The following is a 27,721-nucleotide window of genomic DNA, read 5'->3' on the forward strand; positions in this document are numbered from 1 at the left end:
TCAGAGAAAGGGTGGGTGAAGGACCCCAGAGAAAGGGATCTACTGCAGAATTCTGTAACATTCTGCAGTATATGAACCAAGACCGCTGTTTGATGTTCAACTAAAGTTCTAGAAGATAACCAAGTTATGCCAAAGGTGTGGTGGGCTGATGCCAGGCACACAGTCTTCAGTTACCAGTAATATTCCTTTCCCCTCCCTGAAGCGCCCTCCCTGTGATTGTCACATTAGGAGACTGGGAATATTGCAAAGTAAACATCTGGAAGCATTGATAGTAAACATAGGAGAGAAATGCCTTGCTAAACCAGCCACAGGTCAGGAAACCCTAATCTTATCAGGGGTCCTAGAGACCATAATTCCGTAGACCGTTTAAATGGTGTTATGTTGCTGTGAACATGTATGTTTTATTTCTATCCATTGTAGGCATCCTGTTTTGGAAAAGCCACTCTACTGGTTTTCAAGGGCTTGATAATTTTAGGGCAGATTACTATACTCTTTACCTTAAAAAATAAGAAGTCACAGAAAATCACAGCTCCTTTAGAGCCTGAGCAGCGGGGAAAATACACATGCATTTATGTTTTTCTTTTACTTATTTAATTTATTTGTTTGTAAAATTCCTGTGACCACAAGATGACCAGCTAGAACTCAGTCTTTCTTGAAGTGTGGTCTGTGGATCATTAACATCAAAATCTTTAGGGAACTTTGCTTAAAAATACGTATACTTAGGCCCCACCTTGACCATTACAATCTTTTTTTTTTTTTTGATGAGAAAGATTGGCCCTGAGCTAATGTCTGTAGACAATCTTCCTCTTTTTGCTTGAGGAAGATTGTCCCTGAGCTAACATCTGTGCCAGTCTTCCTCTGTTTTGTATGTGGGTCACTGCCACAGCATGGCTGGATGAGCGGTGGGTAGGTCTGCACCTGGGATCTGCACCTGCTAACCCTGGGCTGCCTAAGCAGAGCGTGCAAAGTTAACCACTACACCACCAGGCCAGCCCCTGCCTTTTAATCTGTTTTACAGAGATTCTCAGGTACACCAAATCTGAGAACCGCTGAGCTAGAAAAAGACCTAGTTCTGCAGGTTATAGTGCCAGGCTGGGGGTCAGCCTTCGAGGCATTGGGATTCATCTGTCTGTGCCTGCTTTTCTTTACCCCTAGCAGAGCACAGCTTGAAGTTTAATACAAAGAGAGCATGCTTTTTTTCTTGGGGATTTTTAACCTGGAGGCCATAGTTAAAAGGAGAGTTCACAGTTTTCATGAGACTCCGGAGGATTGTTGCTCAAAAAGGGTGTGTTCCAACGCCAGCTTAAAAGCACGCTTTCCAGTTTGGGTGGGTGCGAAAAGAAAGGAATTGGGCGCTCAGACTGGCCCAGAGGGGACTTGAATCTCACTTTCCTTCCCATTTCTATTAATGTCAGAGGTATTCTAGAGTTTATGAAGAACGAAAAATTTAGAATCTTTTACTCCCAAATCTAAAGACCCCGTGGATATCATAGCATCTACTTTCTCTCTCATAGGAATGGAGAGGACAAGTCTAAGTTATTTATAAATCATACGGTGCTACACTTCCAGCAAGGCTGAAACATATACCAAGGCATATGAAAGTGTCCTTATGATCGTGTTCTTAAAGTTGAGAGCTGAATTTCAGCATAAGGCAGGATTAACTGCACCTTTCGATCTGGGCTTCTGATGTAAGTACAGACACCACAGTCATGTACAGGCCTGAGAGGGACAGTAGAATGTGGAAGTGGGTTTGGAAACCAAAATATTATGTCAGCAGTTTTCTCTTTCATTTATTCCCTCTTATCAAAACCAACTTTTTAACTCAGGGGCTCTGTTAATAAAAACACAGATAATTTCATTTGGAAGGCCCAAGGGCTTCATGTTGGAGGTTTAAAAAAAATTCCTCTCACCCCCTCCAGGCAAAAGTATTGGAGGGGTCACCCTCCTTGCAGAACCTTCTGAATAAATCAGTGCTGGTGAAGTCGTCTGCTCAGAGTAAGCGGAGGTCAGCTCTTCAACACACACAGCCCTACAGCTGGACTCTCCGTGAAAGGAAAAGCAGCTGCGAATACAACTGCTGAGTTTAAGCCTTCCTCTTTATTTCTAATACCCTCAAAACCCCTTCAAATTCATTCTTTCTTTTGTAGGTTTTTTTGTTTGTTTGTTTCATTTAGATGTGTTTAACAATGAAAACAGCCAGGAGAGTATATTTTCAGGGCTGTTATCTAAACAAGGAAGTAATCTTTTTCAGAAAACTTTTTTGTGCAACTGCAAAGTATTTGGGGGCAAACATCCAGAAAGCAGACACCCCGATGGTTTGAATTTATAATACGCAAAGGGATAACATTCCAGATCTGAATTCTCAGCAAATGATGGTCAAGTTCTGGCAGGCGCACATTTTCCTCCACGTGAAAGGGGAGGCTCACCGAGAAAGAAGGAGCTTCAGAAACGAGCGGCAGGAGGACACCACGAAAGCCTTAGTTGTGAGCTTTGCAGTTTGGGTTCGGGGGAGTGGCCCCTGATGGGATTTCAGGGGGTGACAGAGATGTGGTGAACGCCAGGTGAGTGAGGCAGGCAGTGCCAGCTTGTCACCTGAGAGAGGTGGCCTACATTTCTGACATTTTGATGCCATGCTGTAAAAAGGCTCCGTTCTTCCCTGCCTCTACTGCAAACCTCCGCTTTGGAAAATCTCTCTGGTCAGAATCATGATGCTCATAAGACCCATATTTCCCATCCTGATTGCCAAGGCGCAGAACACTGCTTGCTTCTGGACACACAGATGAACCCAGGGTTACGGAAGGTGTTAGTGCACTGATAGGAAAGAATGAGGCATCAGTCACATCCCTGACTGTGGCATCAGACAACTTTTAGTTCAAGTCTCAGCTCCACTGTGGCATTTCAGCAGGTTACTAAATCCATCATCCATAAAATGGGGATAATGAAAGTGCCTGCTTCATAGTGCTACTGAGATGATTAAAAGAATTAACATCTGTGGGACACCTAACACAATGCACAGCACAGAATATGTACTCAATAAATGTTGGCTAATGATGACATATGTTGGCATATATATACACACACACACACATATATACACATACATATATTATGTATGTATGTATATATGTCAATGTATACACAAGTATATATATTATATACATGTGTACATATATTTGATAATAAGACATATATGATAGCTACAAAACAAGGAAAAAAATATCAATTTCCACAAATTCTAGGGGCTGGCCCTGTGGCCTAGTGGTTAAATTTGGTGCACTCTACTTTGGCAGCCCAGGTTTGGTTCCCGAGCATGGACCTACACCATGGCGACCCACATACAAAATAGAGGAAGATTGGCACAGATGTTAACTCAGGGCAAATCTTCCTCAGCAAAAAAAAAAAAAAATCAATTTCCACAAATTCTAACGGAGAGGATAGAGAATGCCATAATCTTGATGTTTCACACAAGCAACAAGTATAGTGGGGAAAAAAATAGAATGGCAAGCTGAAGGACATGAAATCGAGAAAAAGGGAAGATTAATGAAAGTGATGCTTCCAAGGAAAAGTCCAGTCCATTGCAGGCATCACCCCCTTCCCCACAGCTGGCCAAGGGGACGCAGAGCTTCTTCCGATGTCATTTTACTAGTCTGCAGGGGCTTGTGAAGTATACAGAGAGCAGGAAGTCTTCGTCACCCAGGGCCTGGACTAGAGGAGGCACGGGGTGCGCCCACAGCCCCACATTTAAGGAGACGCTCACTCTCAGGCTTGGGTAATTGCCACCCTGCACCTGCACGCCCCCAAGAGTGAGCACCTCCTTAAATTTTGCACCCTAGGCACCGCATTTGCTTCGCTCTAGACTGGCCCAGTCACATTTTGTCTAACGGGACAGTGGGAATTTGGTAGATTAACTCTCTTAACTAAGGCTATGCCCAGAGCCTGCAGTAGAGGCCTCTCTCTCTCGCTTCCTCAGTCACCCACCTCTGCTGAGCAGGATGTCTCCTCAGCTGGTCCCGTTCGGCTACCCTGCCATGTCCTGGCTCCACTCAACACCAGAACATGAATTCAGTGCAGTCTGGTGACGCCATTAGGCTCCAATCCTGTGTATACTTCTACCTGCAAATGTTCAAACCTGTTGTCCTCCACAGTTTTTTGTTTTGTTCTTCCTATAGTCCCAACCCTGAGTTGTAGGGACTGCTGGTTAGAACGGACACCACTGTTTTGGGGAGATGAATAGGTCCTGGTGGCAGTCTCCCTTTCTTTAGGATGCCTTAGCAACCATGCGAGAAGTACTCCAACCAATAGGAGAGTATCCGTTCCTCTCCCCTCCGGGATCAGTTCCCCTGGATGCTTCATGTAGGACGCTGGTGAGAGCAGTCTAGCGTCAGCTGCTCCGATAAAAACCTCAGGCTGCTCATTCTGCATCGCTGCCATGTGAATCCAGGCAAAGGGGAGCAAGAGGAATCTAAGACCCTTCAAGAAAAAATGGCATCGTGCAGGGGTGGAGAGGCCAACTGGTAGATTTCCTAGGATTCTCTCATTATTCCAGGCTCCAGATCTTAAGGAAGCCACAGAAAATGTGTGAGTAAGAACGCAAAAGGGAAAAAGGACTTTTAGGCTGGAAAATATTCAGGGAAGACTGAGCATGAGTGACCTGTGCTGCCACCACTGCCGGTTCAGTCACATTTTTTGACGACCTGCTGTGTGTGAGTCAGACGCTTGCTAGGCGCTAAAGGTGCTGAGATGGATAAGCCCAGTCTGTGCCCTGAAGAAGCTGACGACTCCTGAGGAAGACAGGCACGGAAATGCGTACTTTCCCTAACTGCGGTTTCTTGCTGGCATAGAATCTGGTCCAGGTGCCACAGGAGCCCAGAGAAGTGGACGCTCCTACCCCAGCCTGGTTGTCCAGCAAAGTCTTCATGGAAAATGTAATGCCTGAGCTGAGGAGTTTATCCATTCATTGACTCATTCATTTGCTTGACTAACATTCATTGAGTGTCACCTGCCTCTCAGACATTGCGATAGGCTCAAATGATACAATGACGTACCCATTTTAAAGAGGGAGAAGTTAGAAAAAACCCACTATGAATAGGCAGAATTGATGATACTGTTTTAGGACTGATCAAAGCGCTCTTATAACCTCTCGATACCTACCTCTAAGTCTTCCTGACGCCTCCATCCTTAGAAATTCATTCTTTTGTCTGAATCACATTCAACATTGCCACTTCAGAACATTACAAATAGGTTTTGACACAAGAAGGGCCAGCAAGTTGTCTGAGGGTACTTGATGACGGGGCTGGGATACAGGGGTTGTAGAAGGTACAAGACAGAAGTAACTAAGGACTGCCGACTCTCTTGCTTTCTCCCTCCCTGGGAGTGCTGGAAGCTGGCGCTAGCAGGCCCAACCATGCACACCAGTGAATCCCGCTCGCACCGCGTTGAGGATGCCTGCTGCACAGGCTCACCCAGACAGCCCCTCAGCCGCTGTCCACTGTGAAAGCACGGGACACCCAAGTTGAAGGGAACGCTGAATGACACCACGTGGGTGTGCAGTGGTCTGTGACCGGAAGGTTCGCTGGAAGCAATTTGCAAAGGAGGCCTTAGAAAACCACCTGGATGGTTATTGTAAATTAAAAAAGGAAGAGATGCCACTTTTTTCTGAATAATTTTTAATACTAGGTTTATGGCTGGGTACATGTGATAGTCATTACGGCTTATTTAACTCTGAAATTATCTGGCCCCTCAAACTCCACTGGGACTGTAGAAATCATGGGTTAAATTTTAAAAACAACGTCTGAAAGCAGATGATATGCTTTTCCTTGAGGAGAATAAATTCAAACCTAAAAGAAAAAATACAAATCAGCTCTCTCTAGGAAGGATGGTGATCGTTTCTTCTATTTGCTGTGTGTTTGCATAATGTGTGTGAGCTCAGAATTCAGCCAGGCACACAAAGTTTACGTTAGTCGGCTGTTGCGCACTTCAGTCCTGCAATCCAAGCTGTGCCTTTTCTGGTGGGCTGTTTTGGAGATGGTCCAAACGCGTTCTGAACTCTGAGCTCAAATCTCAGAGGTTTCCACTTCTTCGGAGCCGAACATTTCATCAGGAGCTGGGAGTATGTGAGTGAGTTACACCGAACAGCTGCGCGATACCCACCACCCTCTCCCCAAGGATGACACGTTCCGAAAGCAGGGTGTTGTAAGCATTCCTGAGCAAGCCAGCTAATCTGGAGGCCCAGCCTGTTGGCTGGGGGCTACTTCTAAGAAGGCTCCCGATGGAATTACGGCATCTTACAACTCCTATCTGCAAACCCCCCCCTTCTTCAGAAGAGCAGCGAGGACGTGAAGGGGCTGCGGGGGAGAGGCGACGAGAGGACCAAATGGGTGAAAAAGGAAGCTCTGGAGTCGGAGGGGAATTTCCTTTTGGGAACAGGATATTCTCTATCATTAGCGGCTCACAGGAAGGAAAATGGGAAAGCAGGGTTTCTTTTCAAGTTGGGGGAAACCCAGCAGCCGGTGAAAATGCCTGATTTGGAATGGCAGGGGGGAGACTTATGTTCCGACTGGCAAGTGCAAATGTAAATACTCAGACGGCTTTGAACTCTGAAATTGATTCCACCTCAGGCCAGCACTCCAAAGAAGTTTTATCGGAATGTCAGTGTGTCCTGGCACATTGTCAGCTGAGTGGCATCCTCATCAGGTACAGGGCCCTCAGAGTTTGGCTGGGTTCTAGAAGCACCAAATCCACTGGCCGGCCAGTCATCACTCCCTCATCAGAGGCACTCTCACCACCTGGAAACCTCTGGGCCCATTCCTCCTGGCAGGAGCAGAGATGCTGATGTGTCTCAGGAGGGGTCCGTGTCTGGCTTTGGCCAAAGCTGTCGTCCCCTTTGTTACTTTCCAAGGAAGGCGCAGGAAAGATGCCTTTACGTAATCTCTACCTACAGCACAGGATCCCTTTTACCTACTTCAGTGAGAAAAAAAAAAAAAAATGCAGCAGCCCACTATCTAGCAGTTTATCCCAGCCCCTGTGTCGTGATCTAGGAAAAATCTTAAAGAGAGCATTTTCTCATTGAGGTTACAGGAAGATGTCAATTTGGAAAACTCGACCACATATCCATTTTGATATGCCTAAAATAATAACATAAAGAAAACACTGAAACATGAAAACTAAGGCGAGTTGTGGGGAGTAGAGAAAGGAAAGTCCCTAGCTTTATACTCACCAACATGATCAATGGCTCTTATAAAAAGGAGAAAGTAGTTTATATAAAATCTTGTCAACCTGCCTTGAAGTGGAAAGGCTTGTAGGAGCGACTGAAGATTTTGTTTTATTTATCCCCTGCATCAGAAGAAAAATCAATAGCTGTTTGGCGAGTCAGACTAAGTGAGTTATACAGGCCACTGACATGGTGGACCAAACTTTATAACAACCACATTTGCCGCTGTCAGGCCACGAGCTTCAGTGGCGCCAGCTGTAATTACAGCTGATCACCTCTAATTCAGAGCTGCCTACTTTGATAAAGGTGTCACTGGAGCCCCTGTGGCATCAGCGTCAATTGGGGATGTCATGCTCCAGGGCAGACTTCTGGAGAAAGCTCTTCCCCAGCCCAGCCCCCAGGGTCAGGCAGACTGTTGGGCAAACCTGGCTTTTTAACTCGTCGCCCTGAGTGGCAGTGTTCACTGAAGCTGTGATTTAAATTCCAAGGAACTCAGATTAACAGTCCTGTCCCCTAGGAGCAGATATCTTTAATAAGCTAGGAGATTTCCCTGAGAGCAGAGCTTAGAAGTCGGCCTCTTCTCTGCTTTGGCAACATGTAAGGAGACAAATGTTTGTGTCACCTCCCTGATTCACTGATCGCAAAAGCCATGGGAGGCAATAGACTGGCAAAAGCTATGATTATTTTTGAAGAAAAAAAAATTGCAACCCCATGCCTTTCTTCTGCTTTTGTGGTATTAAAAAAAAATTTAGTGAACTTCCCATTTTTTTAAATTCCTTTTTTTTTCTTTTCAAAGGAGGCGTTGAGGGTGAGGGGAAGAGAGGACTGGAGAGAAGATAGAGTTAAAAAGCCCTGCTAACAAGGCAGCCAAGTGTCTGGACTGTTCTAGGTAAAGTCCTGAGCAGGAGGGGTGTGAAGCGAGGGGTAGAATTCCACAATTAAAAGGGCTTCACTGTCATTTGTGAAGGATAATGTTTGACTCCCCCCCTCCCATCCCCAGGCTGTTTTTCCTCACTCTGTAATTAAAAAAGAGACACACATACTGTTTGTTCTCCCTGTATCCTTTTAAACTCACAGACAGCCCCACCCGCACCAGTGCTCCCCCCAGCAAAAGGAGGAATGGGATAGCTGTCTTCACTTTGAGGATGAACCTATTTTAATTCCCTCTTCTTCGGACGACTCACCTGGGAGTGGAGTGCGAATCTCAGAAAGACAAGCGTTGTGTTTGCAACAAGGGACCTTCTCCCTTCCACGCCTGAAAGTGCGACCAGTCTGGCCACTGTGATTTCCCAGCTCTTGATGGCTCCGGACGCAGGCGCGTGCTTGGCCAAGCAGTGGGTTTGCCCTTGCTGACAGGGAGGTCAGACACGAGAAATCTCTGGAGGGCTGGTGGTTGGCATCCAGCAACAGAAAATCCTATCCAGCTCCAGGAAAAAAGGGCCGAGGGCAGTGGAAACCATGTCACCTGGTTCTGAATGAGAGCCTGAGCTAGTAACCTGTCTTGGGTGTTCATGCTCCATCCTTCCAACCTGCTCTCACCCATCTCTACGTGTGTCTCCATTGTTACTTCCTTTTCTGCATACACATGGGCATTTTTTGTTCAAACCAGCATTTTTTAAAAAATTGGAACCCGTGGACCCCTGCCCACAGAACTCCCAGTCCCTCTGGGTCCCTCTGAGTCCGAGGCAGCTGTTGGGCCATCCCCAGGCGGCACTGTTTCCCCCCTGTTTACTCGTTTCTAAGGGCAATTGCACCACTAAGGCTCCCCGAGTCTGGAACTCAGCCTGGGGCTGTTTTGGTTACATTGAAGTTTTTGCTTCAGTTCTGCCAGATTTAAATGGTGACTTCACCAGCACTGAGCTAAAAAGGAGAAGGGGGAGGAGGGCGAGCCCAGGAGAAAGAGAGCGAGCGAGCCGGAGGGAGAGAGCCAGAGCTAGGCGCAAGAGAAGGGCCAGCGCATTACATCATCGCTTGGCCTGGAATCAAGTGGGAAGGATATGACTCACTCAGGCTAGTTAAGCTTTGGCTCAAATTCCACACACACTCATTCCAGAGCTCTCATGTTCTGCACCTCAGGAGGGAATTCAGCCTCAGTGATGTCCATGAGGTTTGTTTTTAATTTTATTTTCTTTTTTCTGATTTTATAGATTTTTTTTGGCCCCTACCCCCTTCTTTTCTTGAGTCTTCGTCCTCCTCCTCCTCCTTTTCTTTCTCTTCCTCATCTTTCCCTTCTGCCCGTCTTTGTTTCTCCTCTTCCTCCTTCTCCTCTTTCCCCAGCCCCACCGCTCCTCTTCTTGTCCCGAAGACGCATTCTTTTCACTTTGATAAGAGTTTTTGTTCTAGTACAGCGACCTGAATGAGTTGAACCGAGGCCGGGTTGGGCAGGGAAAAAAAAAAAAAAAAAGCAGAGCAAGCCAGAGCGACAGAAGCAAAAAGGCCACACATAAAAAGCGAAGCGAGAAAGAGCAAACTCGGCGAAGTTTCTTTGCTGCGGTGTCGCTCCTAATCGGAGGAGACAGGGAGAGAGTTAAAATGCAGGAACCAATCGCTTGAATGGTGATGTAATGCAAGAACCACAGGGTAGTTAAGTAATGTGAGAGCAAGGGGGTCAGGGTTGCAAAGCATTTACCTGCTCTCAAGGGGTTTTCAGTTTATTATCAATTGCAGTGACTCTAACTGGCTTCAGACTGCAATCTCTAATTATTCACAGACGCCCCTTTTTTATCTTTTATTATTAAAAGTAAAACTATATTATGGTATTTAAAAAGATATGATATTATCACAGCTGTGTATTATTTTCCATCAGGATTGTCTCTCCCTCTTTCTTAAATGGCTCAAAACCGTTGTCTTTTCCTAAAGGTCGAAGCGAAGTGGCGGTGGGAGTTGGGGGGTGGCTTTGGGAGTGTAACTGGTGAATTGCAAATGCGGAGAAAACTATTTGGCGCGTTGTGCTGAGTGCGAAGAGTTGTGCTATTGCGTTTATTAGTAAGAATATACTTTGGGTTTTTAAAGTACAATATGATGATCCTCAGGAGTAGCTACATTCTTTCACCTATTATTACAGCCCATGTTAACAGCGATTGTGCATTTACTCGAGACTTTTAACTTTCTGTTGTTTCACGTCAATTCACTTAATGCGGTGCTATCTTTAAGACCTTTATGTTCTTTAATTAATTTCAAGATGATATTCTGAGCTTGTGGGAGAGAGGATGAAAAGTTCTCGATTGATTTGTCTAGAAACAACTATTTGAGAGTAAGGAATTCACGGGAAATAAATGGAGAGAGGGACAAATGATGATGTTCTTGATACTTTAAGGATCTAGTGTACTCAGAGACTTTTACATTTTGAAAATTATTACCACATTTCTGTGTGTTTCATAAAATATATTTAGTGCTGTGATGCACTGCCTGGGCTTAATGCTTTCTGAAAGCAGCCAGCATTATGAGATAGTTGTGAACTGAAGCCCTCTACAGCTAGACAGTCAGCCCAATGAGAGAGCAATCTGACTCTTGGCTGCTCCAAAACTTCTCTGGCTCATTTCAGTCTTGGTCATCACACAGCTAGATGCATACTGAGGCATGGGGCACATACCAGAAAGGTGTTGAGGTTTATTTATTTAAGGTATGTTTTGGATATAATTACTCATGACTTTTTATGGATGTTCTCCCCTCTCCTTTTTGGGCAGAGATGGAAGGGGGAGGGAAGCCAAAGGTAATTTTTGGAAGAAACAGCATAGTGTGGTAGAGGTCAAGAGGCCTGAGTGCTAATCCTGGTGACCTTGAGCAAGTCCTTTAAAGCATCTGGGCTTCATTTTATAATGACGGAGCAGACAAGGTGGGCTATAAGCCCCTCCCCCACGAGTGGAACCTGTCTGAGATGATCTCTGAAGTCCCTTCTGGTTCGAAAGTTCTGTGTCGGTGTCCATGTTCTGTACAAGTTTTGCTAAAAGGTATTTGACATAGCTTTTCAGAGAAAAGTACATTTGGATTGGAGATGAATTAGTGCCTTAAAAGAAATGAATGGGGGAGGGGGAAGAGGAGCATGTCTTTTCCCACTTTGAAGGCTGGCTTTTGGTTTTGCTTTTTGGCATGAAGATTCCTTTTGTGAAATTCTTAATTATCAAATGCTACCTGTAAGGAGCCCTCGATGAGAGATAAATTGCCTAGATGAATCTGCTGGAAATAGTGGCAAAATAGTGGAAGAGAATTTACCAATTCAGTAAACTTTTCTAAAAGGTCCTGCAAGTCCCACAGATGCATAAAATGGTGTTAAAAATACAGGAGCCATTTATGCTTCATTTGCTCATATGATTCAGAACAGTATTTGTAATGAATTTATTCTCCCAAAAGATTGCATGACTCCTTGAGATGTTTCTGTAATTTTAACATAAACTCAAGTTTTTAGATGCGATTGAAGGCTGCATTTTAAAACCTTCAAAGAACATGAAAAGCAAAACTATATGTGCTTGTTAGAAAGATTATTTTCCCAAACAATATCCCTATTCTTCGGTCAAATTCCTGGGTAGTAGCCTTATTGTAAAGTATGTATTTATGGACCTAGCTTAATCGTGCATAGGGAAGGACCACAACTATGCCTATCCGGGGGGAAAAATTACCCAGAGCTGAAACGAAACCACTGGCGAAGGTTATTAGTCATTGTGCAAAGTTTGATGAGTGCCAAATCTGTGCTTGAGACTCTTCAGGAATAAAGAGGGCATGATTTCTTTTTTTAGAGCATTACAATTTATGTTGACTTGGCTCCAAGTTGTTCACCCATAATCAGAAATGTCCTGCTCTGACTGACAGAGAGGCCAGGCAAGGAGCCTGAGCCCAGCAGTGATCCTAGGTCAGACTTACATTACCTCACTTCATCCCGCAGTAACCCTGAAGGGTAAGAATCATCAGCTGGGCGATTGGATTATTGTTTTGTTTGGAGTTTTTATTTTGGGTTGTTTTTTGATTGAGATTTTGGTGATAATCGTAGGCTTACAAGAATTTGTAAGAAATGACGCAGAGATCCTGTGTACCCTTTACCCAGCTTCCCCCAGTGGTAACATCTTACAAATCTATGGTAAATATCACAACCAGGACATTGACATTGCTACAATCCACTTCTCTCATTCATCTTTTCCTAGTTTTCCTTGTATTCATTTGTCTGTATGTATGTTGTTTTTATTGATGTGAAAAGTGAGAGGCAGACTTGCCATAGCTCACACGAGCTCTAACCCCTTGAGTCCAGCCCACACTGGACTCTAAGCACACGCTAAGTCTAGCTTGCCATCACTGACAAACTTTCCACCACCGTCATGGTTGTCAGGGGCCTAATGGCTGTGCTTGTCCATGGGGAATCTTGGTGACATTGTCCATGTTTTACATTCCCTTGGGGCATGGTCTGAGTGGCAGTTTTGCCCTCCATGGGGGTCCCTGGGGCCATGCCTCCATGTTAGCAGGTGAAGGGGGAGGCAGGGCTTTGATGGCACAACAGAAGAGGCACAAATCTATTCCCTGTGTATGCCAGGCCCAGAGCAGAGGAATGCCATCTGTCTATGCCTAAGCTTAACCATAGGCCAGTGTAGAACTCGGCACTGTTCCTTTTGCCCTTCCACCTCGCCCCTGGTGGACACATCTGTGGCATGAAGAAAGGAGATGACACTGGGGAGTCAGGCATCTATTGAGCAGAGAAGTAGCATGAGGTCTCCTGAAAAGAGCATGACCTTTGGGGTCAAAGGCTTGGATTCAAATCACCCTTCCACTTACTAGTTGTGTGACTTTGACAAGCCACTTAACCTCACTGTGCCATGGTTTCTATCTTCTTCGTAAAGTGAGGATAACCATACCTACCATGTGGAGTTGTGAGGGGTGGAGATCCGTTTTGAGGCCCCCGGCATACAGTAAGATCACAGGAAATAAGTCTTCGCCGCTGCTATGGTGAGGATGTCAGTAAGGATTGTCCTGGCAGAGGTCTCTGCACATGACTGACTTCAGACTCTAACTGGGTATCTTCTTGGCAGCATCACTCAGGCTTTTTCCTTCTCCAGCCTCTCTTCTGTTATGGTTCCTTTTATTCGGAAAATCAGGCAGGTCTGAGATCACATCAGGTACTAGAAACAAAAAGAAAAGTACCATTCTGTTTAAAGGGAGGTGAGGACTAGTACGAATAAAACCTGCCAAATTTCCAGTGACCTGAATGGAGGCAGAGGTGAAAACAATGCAGGTTGGAAAAAAGACCCTTGTGTCCCCATTCATGCTCAGCTGTGGCTTTGTGAATGGGAAAATGAAGTGAAATGGAGGTGAGTGAATTCAGTCGTGAGAACTGGATTCCATCCCTGGCTGACTAAGAGAAGCTTAAATTTGCAAAAACATATGTGTGTGATGCAAATCTGTAGTTGGGTGAGGCTACCTTTTAAGCTTGCCACCTCCTCTCGAGTAGCATTTCTGGTGGTAAAAATGGTGTTTTGGAGATTGAAGAGAAGGGCATTTCCAAAGTGGCAAGTGGAAAAGTGTGATGGTGGTGAAGTTGGTAGAATTATAGAACAGTGACGGGGCCCAAGACTTACATCAAGGGTTCCATCCTAGAATCCCCAAGTCGGTGTTGGAAATGGGCCCCAGGCTGTCTTAAGCTGCGTGATAAAAGCGTTGTCTTGGATTTTACTTAGCATGCATTGGTCAGGAAGGCCAGGTCAACATGAAGAGGTAGAAATTAGTGTGGATTGAGAGTGAGTGCTGTCACGTGCCTGACAGAAAGTAGTGTGGGCAAATCTGGAATGCACTTAAAAAAAGCAGCAGCGGATTCAACACTGGCTTCTCCTTTCTGTTCTCTTTTTGTTGGGTTTCCATGGGCCTCTGACCTTCGAGGGGGGCTCCTTTTGCATTGGATTGCAGAAAGATGTATGTGCAAGTACCTGAGCAGGCGGTCATAGCGCAGGGATGTGGGGAATAGCCCAGAGGAGGAAGGAAAATGGGCGGCATTGATAAAGGTGGGCCAGGCCAATAAAAATTCTATGGTCCAAACTTAAGTTTGTGATTTTTAAACAGACTTTGCTAGTCTGGTTAAATTGTATGCTAAGGCTTGGAGCTTTCAGGAGTGTGTATTTCATGAGTTTTGGTTGCAACAACAGCAATTCCTTGACTACTTACATCCTTGAAAACTGAAATTGACTTGACTTAGCGCTCTAAAGTCCACTACATAGTACACATACACTTTATAAGAAGTCCATACATCTTTGCTTCCTGTACCTACCCTGGCAGGAGAGCTTATTTAATGATTGATGAAGGCACGCTGCACCCAAGAAGAATCAATAGTTTGCAATGATTAGGGAGAGTGCGACAGGAGTTATACAATAGCCAAGACCCATCTAGCTATCAGCAAAGTCTTCCTTTCCTCCACGTGATACCAAAAATTGAATTCTACTGTATAACTTTTTTCTTTACTGTCTGAATGACTGAAATAGAACTGGATGTGTCCAAAAAAGCAAAGCCTGGAAAAAACAATAATAAGGCTCCAGATGAAAGCCAAGGTGTCTATTAATGTATAGACTCAATCACTCATCTTAATGGGAGATGGAAAATGGGACCAAGAGGCTGTGTTGTATAAACAGGAATGCCTGCCATGAGTTACTGTGTTTTAGGAGCGTGTGAACTTTTTTTTCTTGTATATCAAAAGTCTTTAAAGAATCAAAGTCATGTTGAGCTGGACACATGTGCTGACATGGCAGCGAGGCCACCTGGGCCCCTTGTAGCCTTGTGTGCCTGGCTGCCTACTTGGCTCTCCCTCTCTACCCTCAGTAGGGCCCATATCACTGCTAAAGGAAGGTCTCCAAAGCAAGCTCCTTTGCAAAGGTGGAGCCTGTTTATTGGAAATCAGTATGGCCCGTGTGATGTGCCCTGTGAATTGTTTTGGAGTCAGAGAGATCTGTGTTCAAACTCTGGCTTTGCCACTTGCAAGCTTTGTGATTTTTGACAGTCTGTTGAAAGTTTCTGAGATTCATCTATGCATCTATGAAAAGTTTCTTACTTCATCTATGAAATGGAATCCATGAGATAATGACTATAATGCACTTAGCATAGCAAATGTTCAGTAAATGTTAGTTATTTAACAATGGCGCCAGTTGACTCTTTTGGAAGTCTGGATAATGGTATATTTTGGGCATCAGTAATGTAGAGAGAAATACTATCAGCTAGCAATTCCTTCCAAGAAAGGTAAACTGAGTCACAGAATGCGGGTAAGAGTGAGAGCAGGATGAGAGAATCGTAACACTGGCTCTATTGTCTGTAACCATCTCTTCTTCATTGGCCAGAAAATGAGGTTTAAGATCTCACTTTAAAGCAGTTTACTTCAGCGCCACGAAGAGCTGAGTGTTTTTTTCACCCTTTTAGTTAAGTATCTAGTAGATTTCTTTTTTAGATGGCATAAAGCAATTTTTCTTTTGCATCTGCCTCTTCTTGACCTTTTTATTTATCATAATACTTCAGTCAGCTCAGCAACACTCTACAATAAAGGGCTGATCTCCTTTAATTCCTTTGGAATTAATCATAATAACAGCAATTATAATAAACCCATTTAGTCTAAATGTGGATGTAAATTACTTGAGTTGCGTTTTCGCCTTTAGTTTGCTCTAGCCAGCATCCACCCTAATACAGATTACTCAGTGGCCTCGCTATAGCCAAATTATTTTTCCTAATTCAGATCTTGCATAGCTCAGTACATGGCTGCTTTTTTGCCATTTCCTTCCATCCAAAGCAAAGAGGAAGCTCCAGTGTACAGGTCACAAGGAATGTCATTTGACTTGGCTTTATTCTCACCCTCCAGAACTTCCTTAGCAGTAGAATAATAATCTTATAATTCTAAGTGCATTGATGAAGCGGGAACCTTAGAGGTCCTTCAGCCCAAACTGTTCATCTTACAGATTCTGAAATTGAGCCCACCCCAAAATATGACAAATTATCTGATATCATAAAGCTACTTGGTGGCAGGGCCAGGACCTGGCTCTGCTGCAGTGAGGAGCACATTTCCTCCCTGCCAGGCTATTGGGCTTCCTGGTGCGAGGAACTCCATCTTCTTGCTCAAGTGTGTGCATCTCAGCCCTCTTTTGAGTTCTGGCTCCTAGGGATGGTGTGGTGGGGAGAGTGCAGAGACAAACTTAGAAATGTATGGGGCACTGCGGAGTGACCAGCAAGCTTTGAGAAGCTAGGAGTCATTAAGACACCTGGCTGTGCAAAGACTCCACCCTCTAGTCTGGAGGGAGGGATGGGGAGGCGGACAAGATAGCTTACTTTCTGCCTCCAGCCAGAGCTCCCTGGAGTCTAGTTAGTGGGTGGGGCGTGCTGTGCCTGGGCCATAAATGAAATGGGGTGAACGTCCAGGCTCTCTCTGCTTCCCACCACTCTCCCTGTTCCTCCCTCCCCCTGCACCAGCCCTCGCTACACTGAGTGCATGTCCGATGAGGACAGAGCTTGGAAGCCGCCCCAGAACCAGCACCCACCCACCTGCAGGATGTGACCTCTGGGCTCGGCAACTCACTGCTTCCTCCCTCTTCCTCCCCACCTAGGGAATGGTTTTAGACCACAATTCCCAATACAGCCCCCACTTCGCACTTTAATCCCAAAGAGACTGGGGCACTTTGTGACCACAGAAAACTTGTCACTTCATTATAATTCTGAAAAAAGAGAGCAAAGGGTAATTCATAGTTGTTTTAATGACTTTGCATCCTTTCCCATAGAGGCAGCTTTCAGCTGTTAGGCACAAAGCACGAGGGCTCTGACATCTAACAGTGCGACGACAGGGGCAGCATTTTTTCATAATGCTTTATCACAAGATTCTTCACAGCCAGTTAACCCAATTAATCTTCCCACAGCAATTATCCAGGTGCTATACAATTCGGTTTCCCCGAAGTCTCCAAGGCTCCGTTGTGTGGAGATGAACTATTGTGCCTCCTGACCTTGAAAAGATATTTCTAACTAATTAATGATTGTTAAGTGCTCGAAAACTGCACTTTGGAAATATGCTGGTGCTAATATGTCTGGATCTTCCACTGTATAGTTGCACTGTATGCAAGTTGGAAATCACTCTTACCATTTGTAAATCGGATTAAGATGAACGTGACCCCTTCTTTTCTCAGCTAGGTGTTTGTTGTCCCTCCTTCCCTCCGCCCCCACCCCATCACGCATTTGTTCTTTGTCCATTTCTCCCAATCTGTGTGTTAAGCCACCTTTGGTGAAATAAGCCAGTGATTTCCTCCATGAGGCGGAAGTGCCATGTCGGGTCTTTCCAGCCACGTGGTCTTTAACGAGGCAACCTGAAAACTGCTGTTGGCTGAACCACCAGTAAAGGAAACATGGTTTTCTATATGGTAAAGCGGTTTTGAAGCTTTTTTCTATTTTGATATGAACAACAGAAAGAAATATTTTATATTGCAGCCCAATATACTTACAAATGTATGTTTGCGTAGGTGTGTGTGTATTATACAGTTCGATGAAACAATGCTTAATCTTTACTGTGTATAACGTTCTTGGATATCTTATATTCTATCCATTTTTCTAAAATACTGGTCATGTCAGATTAAACTGATTTCACCAATTTCTCCCTCATTGATCCACTAATCAACTGCAACCAGAGTTTGAAAAGCATTAGCATAGCAAAGAGGTCGAGGGAGAGCTGGACAAGGGTCGGGAGACCTGCGTCGTGTTGCCAGCTCTGCCCAACTCCAAGATTCCTTCCTCGGACCTCAGTGTCTGCGTATAAAATTAAGGTCTTTGTTTTCAAATTTACCCTTAGAGTATTTCCTTAAAATCTTCTTCTGTGGAAGCCCAATATGGAAAACACAGCCCCGACTGGCCCACGGCCCCTCCCTCAACTCACATCCCCACCTCCTCCCAGGACTCCTTCAAACACAATCCGAATAGTACTGCACTAGAAATTGCGTACGTCCCTTCCAGTTCTGGCATTTGATTATTATTTTATTTCCTAGATAACAGATTTATCTGATGAAACACACCAGGTCTTACTTTCACTAATTCTGAGCTAGGAGTCTCAATGGGGAACCTCCAGAATCAATGGGAATTTGTGCTCTGGGACCATGGTGCTTTCCCGCTTCAGCTTTATGGCTTGTTCTCAGGCCTCGTGGGATAGACTTCTTCGGGGAGAGGACAAGTTTGAAAGGCTTCAGTAGATGTAGGAGCAGGCAGACATGTGAGGACGTTTATTTATGTCATTGTGTCTGCTATTTTCTTGCCTCCTAAATTCAGCAGGTTCTTGGTTTTTAACATAGCTCAACTCATTTGGCCTACAGCTGGTAAAATACAATTTTCTGGTTCTCAGAAAGAAAGGCTTTTCAGACTTATAAAAAGAGAAGCTCATAAGACTTCTTGAACATCAAATAGCTCTTACAAAACACCATTTTGATGAGTTAAGTGTAAATGAATCAGAAACATACGGATTAAATTTCCCTTGAAAGACACATGGGTTTAAGAATTAAGGGGGGAAAGTGCTTGGCAAGATGGATTTCAGGTTTTTGCCAAACCTCAAAATGTTTGAAAAATGGTTTGAGACGTTTTTACTGAACGCAAAATGCCATGGAGTTCACCCATCCCAGACATAATAGCGAATCTTTTTGACAACAACTTTATGACAAGAAAAAAGGCCTGTGGGGTTTAGCCATTTTCTCAGCTCTCCTTCAGTACCTCCCCGCTCCCCGCAAAAAAGCTTTTATAGGGCTAAGAGAACTAGAAAATAACCCCACAACTCAAAAATACTTGGATTTTTTCCCCTATACTATCCAAAGTCAATTATACCATTTTCTAAGTGGAATAATACACACTAGGGATATGCAGTATTTGATATATTTTATTCACTGGTGTCTAGAGCAATGCACGGTTATTCTAGTCATTTGTCTGACATTATAACGCCAACCTCTTTGGAGATGGAAAAAAAAAAAAGGCCACTAAAAGCAAACAGATTGGAGGAAAAATATTCATTGGTATATTAAAACAGCCGCAGTGTGGAAATGCTATATATTATGGAGGCAGGGTTTGAGGTTTTCAAGTTGCTGGAAATGGTCTTAGAAACTTGAATTTTGTTATAGCTTCTTTATTTAATAAGCTATATTCGACCTTCTCCCCACTTCAGAATTCTTGCTGGGATGAGGAAACTCAGGAGCGACATATTTAAGGACCCATGGACTGATTATCATATGAGAGTTGTGCATCTTATGTATTCAATGCCCTCCAATTATTTTTTACAGCTATTCTTGACAAAAGCCGGCTGACAGTTTTACGGCCTCATTTTTCATATGCAAAAGCACGGAAGGAGTGGGTTTTGAGGGAGCTGCACACAGCAAGTGAGGGAAAGAGTCTGGAGGAGAAGCCTTGGGCCGGGCTGTTTACTCTGTGCAGCTACCTTTTCTCAGGCCCCTGTTTCATTTTCATATTTAAACCAGGATGACCAAGTGTTGCTTGCCTGCTTCCTTCCTTCCTTTCTTCCTTTTCCTTTGAAAGAAAGAGTGCATTCAATGACTGCCAATATCAATTTAGAAACCAGGGGACGACAATGTACTTTTCAGAGGTTTCAAGTCAATGCAGACCCAAGAAAAAGCTATCTTTAAATCTATCTGTTTTAATCTCCTGCTGGAAATAATGGGAAAATCTATTTATTATATCGTTAGCACAGCATCTGACACAGTGCTTTGAGGTAAAGACCTTCTTTTCCAGGAACCAAAATTAATTCATTGTAAAAGGAGTACCCAAAAGTCTCAAGAAACACAGAAAAGTACTGTCAGTACCTCCAATGAAATACTACATAACAGTGATTGTTAAAATATAACCCCCTCCCCCCTCAATTCATGCCTGTCTGTATTTATTGAGCTCAAAGTGAGAAATAAATGAAAACTAGAAATACTGGAGAGAAAACTCAATTATACCAACTTTCTGTCTTGGAAAAGACTTTAGAATCAGAAAAAGCAGGGCCAGATTCTGGCTCCATTTTTACCTTTTCCAAAGCAGCTTAATGTAGTATAAATAGGGCCAAGAAGGGCTCCTTTGATTTTCAAAAACAATGAATGCCTGCCCAGAGCTCCCAGTGCCCCCCTTCCACCTACCCCGAATCTCTCTCTCCCTTTTATTCCATTGCCCTCTAATTCAAAAAGGATCAGATTTGTGTAGTACAGTCTATCAAATGATTCTCTTAGTTTGTAACTCAGCCACCTACGTGAAATACTGGAAAATCAGTTTAAAAAATTCTAAATGTATGTAATTTCCAGTTTGACATCTACAAGGGGATCAGCCTGAATGGGATGCACATCAGATAGCATGTATTTCTAGATAGGGGTGGTTATCATCCAAAGAGATTGTTCTCATCTCATGTTAAGCTATGAACAACCAGTAATTATTTAATATCTTCTTGGCCTGTGTTCACGACCTGCCTTGCACAGATGGTTAACTTGACTTGGAACCCCTACCACCAGTATCCCCTCTCCCTCACTCACACACACACATGTGCAGGAACACACACACAAGTGTGTGCACATGCAGTGCAGGGCTAACTTCTCATCTTTCCTGGAGTAATTCATGTGTCTCCTCTTCTACGACCCCTCCCCTGAAACACCCAGGGTGTTAGATATCGCCTGGGGGAGCTTCTCCCATTACACTCTGTGCTGACTTCCATGCCTTGTCTGTTTCCCCTAATAGATGATGAATTTCTTACGAGCATGGATGATCTATTATTCACTCTGGGCTCCCAGCACTGTTCCTGAAACATAGCAGGAGCTGAGTAAATGTTTAAAAAAAAAACCTTAAAAAATAATTTTAGTTCTGTTTCTGTTGGATCCCATTTTTACTGAAGCCACAAGAAGTTGGTGGGACTGAAATTGCCCCTCCGCAGGCCCTCTGGGCTCGTAGTCCCTGAGGAAATTCAAGGAGTAAAATGCAGTGGAGTTTTTGCTCAGGTGATGAGCTCCTTGCTTGATTTCAGCTTTCTCCTCTAACCTATGTTTATCTTGATGGTCTTATTTATACCTATTTCCTTTTGATAAAAATAGAAGCTCAAAAAAAGTGACTTTACCACACAAGGGATGATACTTTGACTGGTGCCTGAGTTCACAGAAATAGTTAAGATGTTGCCCTGTGTGTGAATATCCAGCTAGATGCTCATTTTCTGAGTCATCTGACTTCTGAGTTTTCACTTTTTTAAGAGTATAATTAAGATAGGTTCCCAGGGATTAAAAAACAACCACCGTGAGTAAAGTGAGTAAAGCAGACAGTCTATAGGTTGAGACCCATATATGGTGATTTGTGGGCACCTGACCAAATGGAGAGAAGCATTAAGAGCTATTCACAACCTACTGAAATGTCAACACACTTTTGAAAAGGGTCCATTAGGGATGCAAATGTGTGGTTCCTGATTATGATAAGCACTGGAAAGAAAACAGTGAAACCCATTAGGAGGTTTTGAGAACTTGGTTTTGAAGAGTGAGGAAAGTAACTCTAGTTTCTGCTAAGGGCTGGGCTTCATTTCTTTCCCGAGCCCTTGTCTGCATTCTCAAGTGACGATTCTCATGTTTTAAATGGCCCTAAAAATTCCTCCATTTTTGGATGAAGCCAATTAACTCATCTGTAAATGGGCCAACTTTGAAATTCCATCCGTGTCAGATAAAATTCATTTTCATAAGGTTCGTTCTCTGGATTATGAACTGTAACTTGTTTGTGTAAAGGATCATTAGAAACTCACGGCAGGCTTTGGAGGTGTTTTGGTTTGTTCTTGCAGTTTTTCTTATAAAAGGTTAATTGTAATTTAAAATCTATAATTCTTCCTACATAGTCTTCTACAGATCAACTCACACTGGGGGTATATTTCTATTTAATAATCATTTACGGCTTTTCTGTGAAAATCACTGATTCATCTAATCAGGAGCACACCTTTAATTCTGGCTGTCTTGAGTTGTTCATACATGACGTCAAGTGATAGTCATAGTCATGGATAAATTGGGGCATAATTTTTGTGTAATCACTCTCAATGTAAAAAAAAAAATGTAATTGATTTTTCCATTTTCCTTGATCTGGAAGGAATTGTATCAATTTCCAGGACGTCATAAAACAAAATATTTAAAGTATGTTTCAAATAATAAAAAAAAAGAAATACTTAACTTAATAAAGATGTGGAATTCATTTATGAAGAAAAACACTGGCTGTGGACCAATAGGCCGAAGAGTTTGCCAGAAGTCTGCAGTAGACAGCCATTCTTGTATGTCCACCCTGCCCTACCACTCCGGAGCTCATTCCATATTAAGGAAATGGATTCTCTCAGCCATACTGGACTTTGAAATCATTGATTTTGTTTGCTTTGTTTTTGAGTAAAAAACAGAAGATCTTTTTTTCAATTTTCTGCCTTATAAGGAAAGCAGTCCAAGGCACTTATAACTATAGTGCTTCATGCCCTATTTTAAAGATTTTATTTTTTTTCCTTTTTCTCCCCAAAGCCCCCCGGTACATAGTTGTATATTCTTAGTTGTGGGTCCTTCTAGTTGTGGCATGTGGGACACCATCCCAGCATGGCTTGATGAGCGGTGCCATGTCCGTGCCCAGGATTCGAACCGACGAAACACTGGGCCGCCTGCAGCGGAGCGCACAAACGTAGTCACTCGGCCATGGGGCCGGCCCCTTCATGACCTATTCTATAGAGATTTGGTTGGCATATATATTTTATACTTGGGAATCTCACATGAAAGTTAGCATTTTTGACCCTTTGGAGAGCTTCAACAATTGAAACTATTGGCAAAAATGAAAAACACTTAACTGTTATAAGAGCAGTTGAATGCTTCAGCATTAACCTAAAGCAAAAATGATAAACCCTGGAATGAACAGTTCCATTTGGCATTTTTGCTTCTGCGCTTGTGAAGAGAACTAGCCTCAAGCTTCAGAAAGACAGAAAGATCTATTACTAATAACATGTAGGCGAATACCCTGGTACTCACTTATGTTGGATCAATCCTCTTAACTTCTAGAAACCTTTCCAGCTTTGTTATAGTATTCTCCTTTCTCTACCATCCAAATGGAGTAGAATATTCCAGAAAGTAAGCACAGATTTTCCCAATGGTCAAGAGAAATCAGAATGACTTTACCTCTGGCAGTCAAAAGCTACATAGCCCCTGCCATCAGGGAGGTGTGAGTCCAATGGGAGAGATTGCCACCAAATAAATAACCATACCTACAAACATATTATTAGAAACAGCACAAAGGAAAAATACACAGAGCTACACAACCTTCTAAATTAGAGGCACCTCTGAATTGGGGTCAGACAAAATTTTAAGAAAGTGATATTAAACTGGGACATAAAATATGAATAAGAGTTGGTCAACAAAAGAGCAGATGGCTAAGCGTTCCGGGCAAAGGTGATGGCATGTATTAAAGCCCTGGGGTAGGAAAGAGCTTGGCACATTCTAGGAAGTGAATGAAAGCCAGAGTGGACAAAACATCCAGTCAGGTGAGAAAGTAGTGCTACAGATATCAAAGAGGTTGAACAGTTAAAGGATGATTTTACTAAATCCTAAATGCAGGGGAAAGCCAATGTTGAGCAGTGAAACATCGTGATTAGATTGTTGGTTCATGAAGATCATTCTACCTGCAATGCAGAGATTGTGTTGGAAAAGAGCAAAACTGGAGGTAGAAACTGCTGGAAGACCCAAGTGAGAGAAGACGGTGTTTTGGACTAAGATCTTGGCAGTGGGGTTGGAGCCAAGTGGATGAATTCCAGGTCTATTTTGAGGGTGAAGTGGATAGAACTTGATGAATGATTGGAAGTAGAGGATGAGGGATGTCAAAGTTAATGCCTGGATTTCACTGCTATCAAGTATACGTAAGGAAATATAGGACACTTTATAGGGAAAAGGATCTAAAGATAAGGCACTGTATAAGTCAGAGTTCTCTAGGGAAACAAAACCAATAGGACATGAATATATATATATATACGTATATATATTTACTTTATATATATATTATATATATTACATATATAAAGATTTATTATAAGGAATTGGCTCACATCAGTTATGGAGGCTGAGAAGGCCCATGATCAGCTGTCTGCCAGCTGGAGACCTGGGAAAGCCGGTAGTGCAAATTTGAGTCCATGCCCAAAGGCCTGAGCACCAGGAGCGCTGATGGTGTTAAGTCCCAGGCTAGGGGCAGGAGAAGACTGATGTCCCAGCTCAATCAGTTAGGCAGAGAGAGAGAATTCAACCTTCCTTCCCCTTTTTGTTCTCCTCAGACCCTCAACAGGTTGGATGATGCCCACTCACCCTGAGGAGGGCAGTCTGCTTTACCCAGTTCACCAATTCAGATGCTGATGTATTCTAGAAACACACCCTCAGAGACACGCCAAGAAATCATGGTTAACGAGATATCTGGCCATCTCATGGCCCAGTCAAGTTGATACACAAAATTAACCATCCCAGGCACCACGGACAGGATCCTCCATAGGGCTCAACATAGGCACTTAGGGAATGTTGTCTTAGCTCTTCAGCAGGTGGGCTCAGGTAGAATTTACTACTCAGTAGTGAAAATGCTTTTCCTGGCAACTCACGGAGTTGGAGGACTTTTGTTATTTTCAAAATTACCAGTTTAGACCCAGTCTCAGTGGACCTGATGGCAACATCCTGAAAAGATAGAACTGCTTATCTGTCTTCCCTGTCTTCCCTCTCCTAAAGGATGTTCTGTTTCATAATAAATGACTAACTCTAGTGCACAGAGTGAAACTTTTATTTCATGCTAATTAAAAGGATCATTGTTCATATGTGAGAAGAAACTACCCCCTCCCTACCTCTCAGGACTCCTGGTTCCTGCCTTACTTTGCTGAATATTGCTTGCACTCAGGGAACTTTGCAACCTGCCTTTTGTTCCAGGAATGAGAATGTCTTAACAGAGGCCAGTGGTCAGTTACCCATTTGTCCTCAGCTTTGAGGAAAACCCACTCATAACTGATGATGCCCTGCTTCCCCAACGTAAATAGTTCTGGGCCTCTCTGTAAGTCAGGTTACCCTTTCTTGGTCATATCTAGTCATGTAACTTTAGAGTTGAAAAGGTCCTTGAAGATTCTTGGCTCAGCCACTTTATTTTATACATGAAGACATGAAAACTCAGAGGTCTTGAGAACACAGACCAAGATCCCCAGGCAAACCAGTGGTTGAGGCAGTGACACCCTTACTGGGGTATTCAGACTCAAAGCCATCTGGTGAAGGGCTCAGTTATTTTTATCCTTTTTTGATCTTCAGATTGACACATCCTGAGACAATATATTCAGTCTTCTGTTCTGGTGAGCGACTGAGTTTCAGGGGCCTGAGGAGAAACCAAGCCGCTGACAATGAGCAGGGAAGGGATTTCCTGGGGAGCAGTCAACCTCTGTGAGCAAGCGTAATGTGGCGTGTCAGTCACTTTCCATTTCTATTTCTAGTAGGGACTTACTGTCGATAGCTAAAATTGACATTTACTGTGCCCATAACCCTACCACAAATTAAAATCAGACCCCGAGTTCCTCTGGGAAAGATGTTTATTAAGCTGTAGGAAGACATCTGAAATGATACCAAATTACACTTTAAACTTGAAACCCCAAATACCACATTTGTTTGGGAGTAGGAAGAGGACTGTCTGGGGAATCATGTGGGAAACTGAGCAAGTCACTCTCTTTGGCAAAATGCAAGGCCACCAGGGAAGGGAAAAGTGCCCTGGAAGAGATGCTCTATGTATAAACCCCCGTGTGGTTTTTAACTAATCATTTAAGCCTAAACAAAATTTCCTTCAGAATGAACTTAAAGGAAAAATAAGCCCTTTACAACTCTGTGCCTTTAAGGACCAGACCCAGATGTTCCAGTGGTGCTTATGAATACGCTGAGAAGGAGGTTGAAAGAAATATAATAAAGCAAGTCTATCACAATGCGAACCTGTGTTCCGAGGTTTGACCCAGCCAATACAGACAAAAGTGTGTTTGGGATCAAAAGTCTTTCATATGACTTTTGTAGCATGTAGATGTCTGTGGGTGTTTGTGTGCAGTGAGTCTGTTTAGGCACATAGTTTGGCCACTGTCTCAATCTCAGAACCTAGTGATAGAACCACAGGGAAGCTGTACAGACTTGTGCCACATAATGACGTTTGGGTCATTGACGGACCACACGTACAATGGTGGTCTCATAAGATTAGTACCACATGGCCTAGATGTGTAGTAGGTTAGACCATGTAGGTTTGTGTCTTACACTCTGTGATATTCGCACAATGACGAAATCTGATGACGCATTTCTCAGAATGCGTCCCCGTTGTTAAGCGATGTGTACACAGTGGCTTCTTTGCTTGTGTGTCCAGCCCATGAGTAGCTTTGAAGATAACAAAGCCTGACTTAAAAAGCCCTTTGAGATCCTTGGATGCAAAGTGCAAAGTAAATGCCAAGTATCGTTATTATGACATTTATTGCTATTCTTTTATTAAGTGTTTCGGATTAATATCAATTTAGCTTCATGATAAGTGCTCCTACAAAGTGGGAGAACTTGAAAGGTAGCTCAGGGAAGGTTGCACAAGGAAGACATATGAGTTCCCTAGAAACTCCACCCCTCCCACAACCCCCCTTGCTCAAGTCAATGATAATTTGGCTGTCCTGTCAAGATAGTGTTTCAAGTTATCATGACCCTTAAAAAGAGGCCTGACATGGATGTGTCCTGGGGGTACTGCTGCCAAGAAATGAGAGGCCACATACAATGAGGTAACCTTGTTAAGTCATTCAACAAACCCCTACAAGGCTACTACTGTGTGCCAAGCTTGGTACTCTATGATACTCTCCCTCCAGTCTAGGGGAGAGACTGGTACATGCTGTGAGAGCGCATATCGGGGACCAGCCTGGCCTGGAGAAATCAGAGGAGGCTTCCCGGAGAAGGTGATAGAGCAGGATACACCAGGGCTCACAGTAAAAGAAAAGACCAAGAGCCTTCAGGGAGGCTCAGTGTTTCTGGATCTTTTTCCCAAACTACTTGACCCTGAAATTTAGACCAATACACCTTTAATTTGTATTTTAAAATGACACTAGGAATAATTTTTATTTTCTAAAATAGATTAATTATTTCTTGAATAGAATATACATTGATCATCTTCCGAGGGCCAAGCACACGCAAAATATTCTCATACATGATTATCAAACCATCCTCATGCCATATCTACGAAGTGGGTGTTATAGCCCTGTTTTTGCTGACGAGAAAACAGAGACGTTAAGTAACTTGTGCAGATTACACATTCGTGGTCTGTGGCAGAGCCAGCAGGCGGCCCAAAGCCTGTGCCTTGTCAGCCACACAAGGCTGCTTTATTCGATTTACTGGTTAATGATGGCAGCCAGCATTCTCTCTATCATTTCTGTCAGCCACTCTGACTGGAATAAGTGAAAATAATGGACCTAATTTAGCACTGTGAGAGGTCTGCCCGTGCTCCTCCTCCCCAGAAACCATGCCAGACGAGGACGAATTTATTTTTGAAGAGCCTAATAAGAGGAAATTC

The 27,721-nt window shown here is 43.5% G+C and overlaps 1 protein-coding gene across 27 annotated transcripts in view; it reads left to right on the forward strand.

The window, feature by feature from the left end:
• CREB5 (cAMP responsive element binding protein 5) overlaps positions 1–27,721 on the forward strand; it is a 397,793-nt gene that overhangs the window by 261,689 nt on the left and 108,383 nt on the right. The window contains exon 1 of one of the 27 annotated variants that reach the window (XM_070264751.1): positions 9,103–9,317. The exons of the other annotated variants lie outside the window; for them this stretch is intronic. Within the exon in view, the coding sequence (XP_070120852.1) occupies positions 9,271–9,317 (47 nt within the window). The 5' untranslated portion in view covers positions 9,103–9,270. Of the gene's footprint in view, positions 1–9,102; positions 9,318–27,721 lie in introns of those variants that run through there. 27 annotated transcript variants of the gene reach the window in all.

Source organism: Equus caballus, chromosome 4, assembly GCF_041296265.1.
Source record: "Equus caballus isolate H_3958 breed thoroughbred chromosome 4, TB-T2T, whole genome shotgun sequence".
Classification (NCBI taxonomy): domain Eukaryota; kingdom Metazoa; phylum Chordata; class Mammalia; order Perissodactyla; family Equidae; genus Equus; species Equus caballus.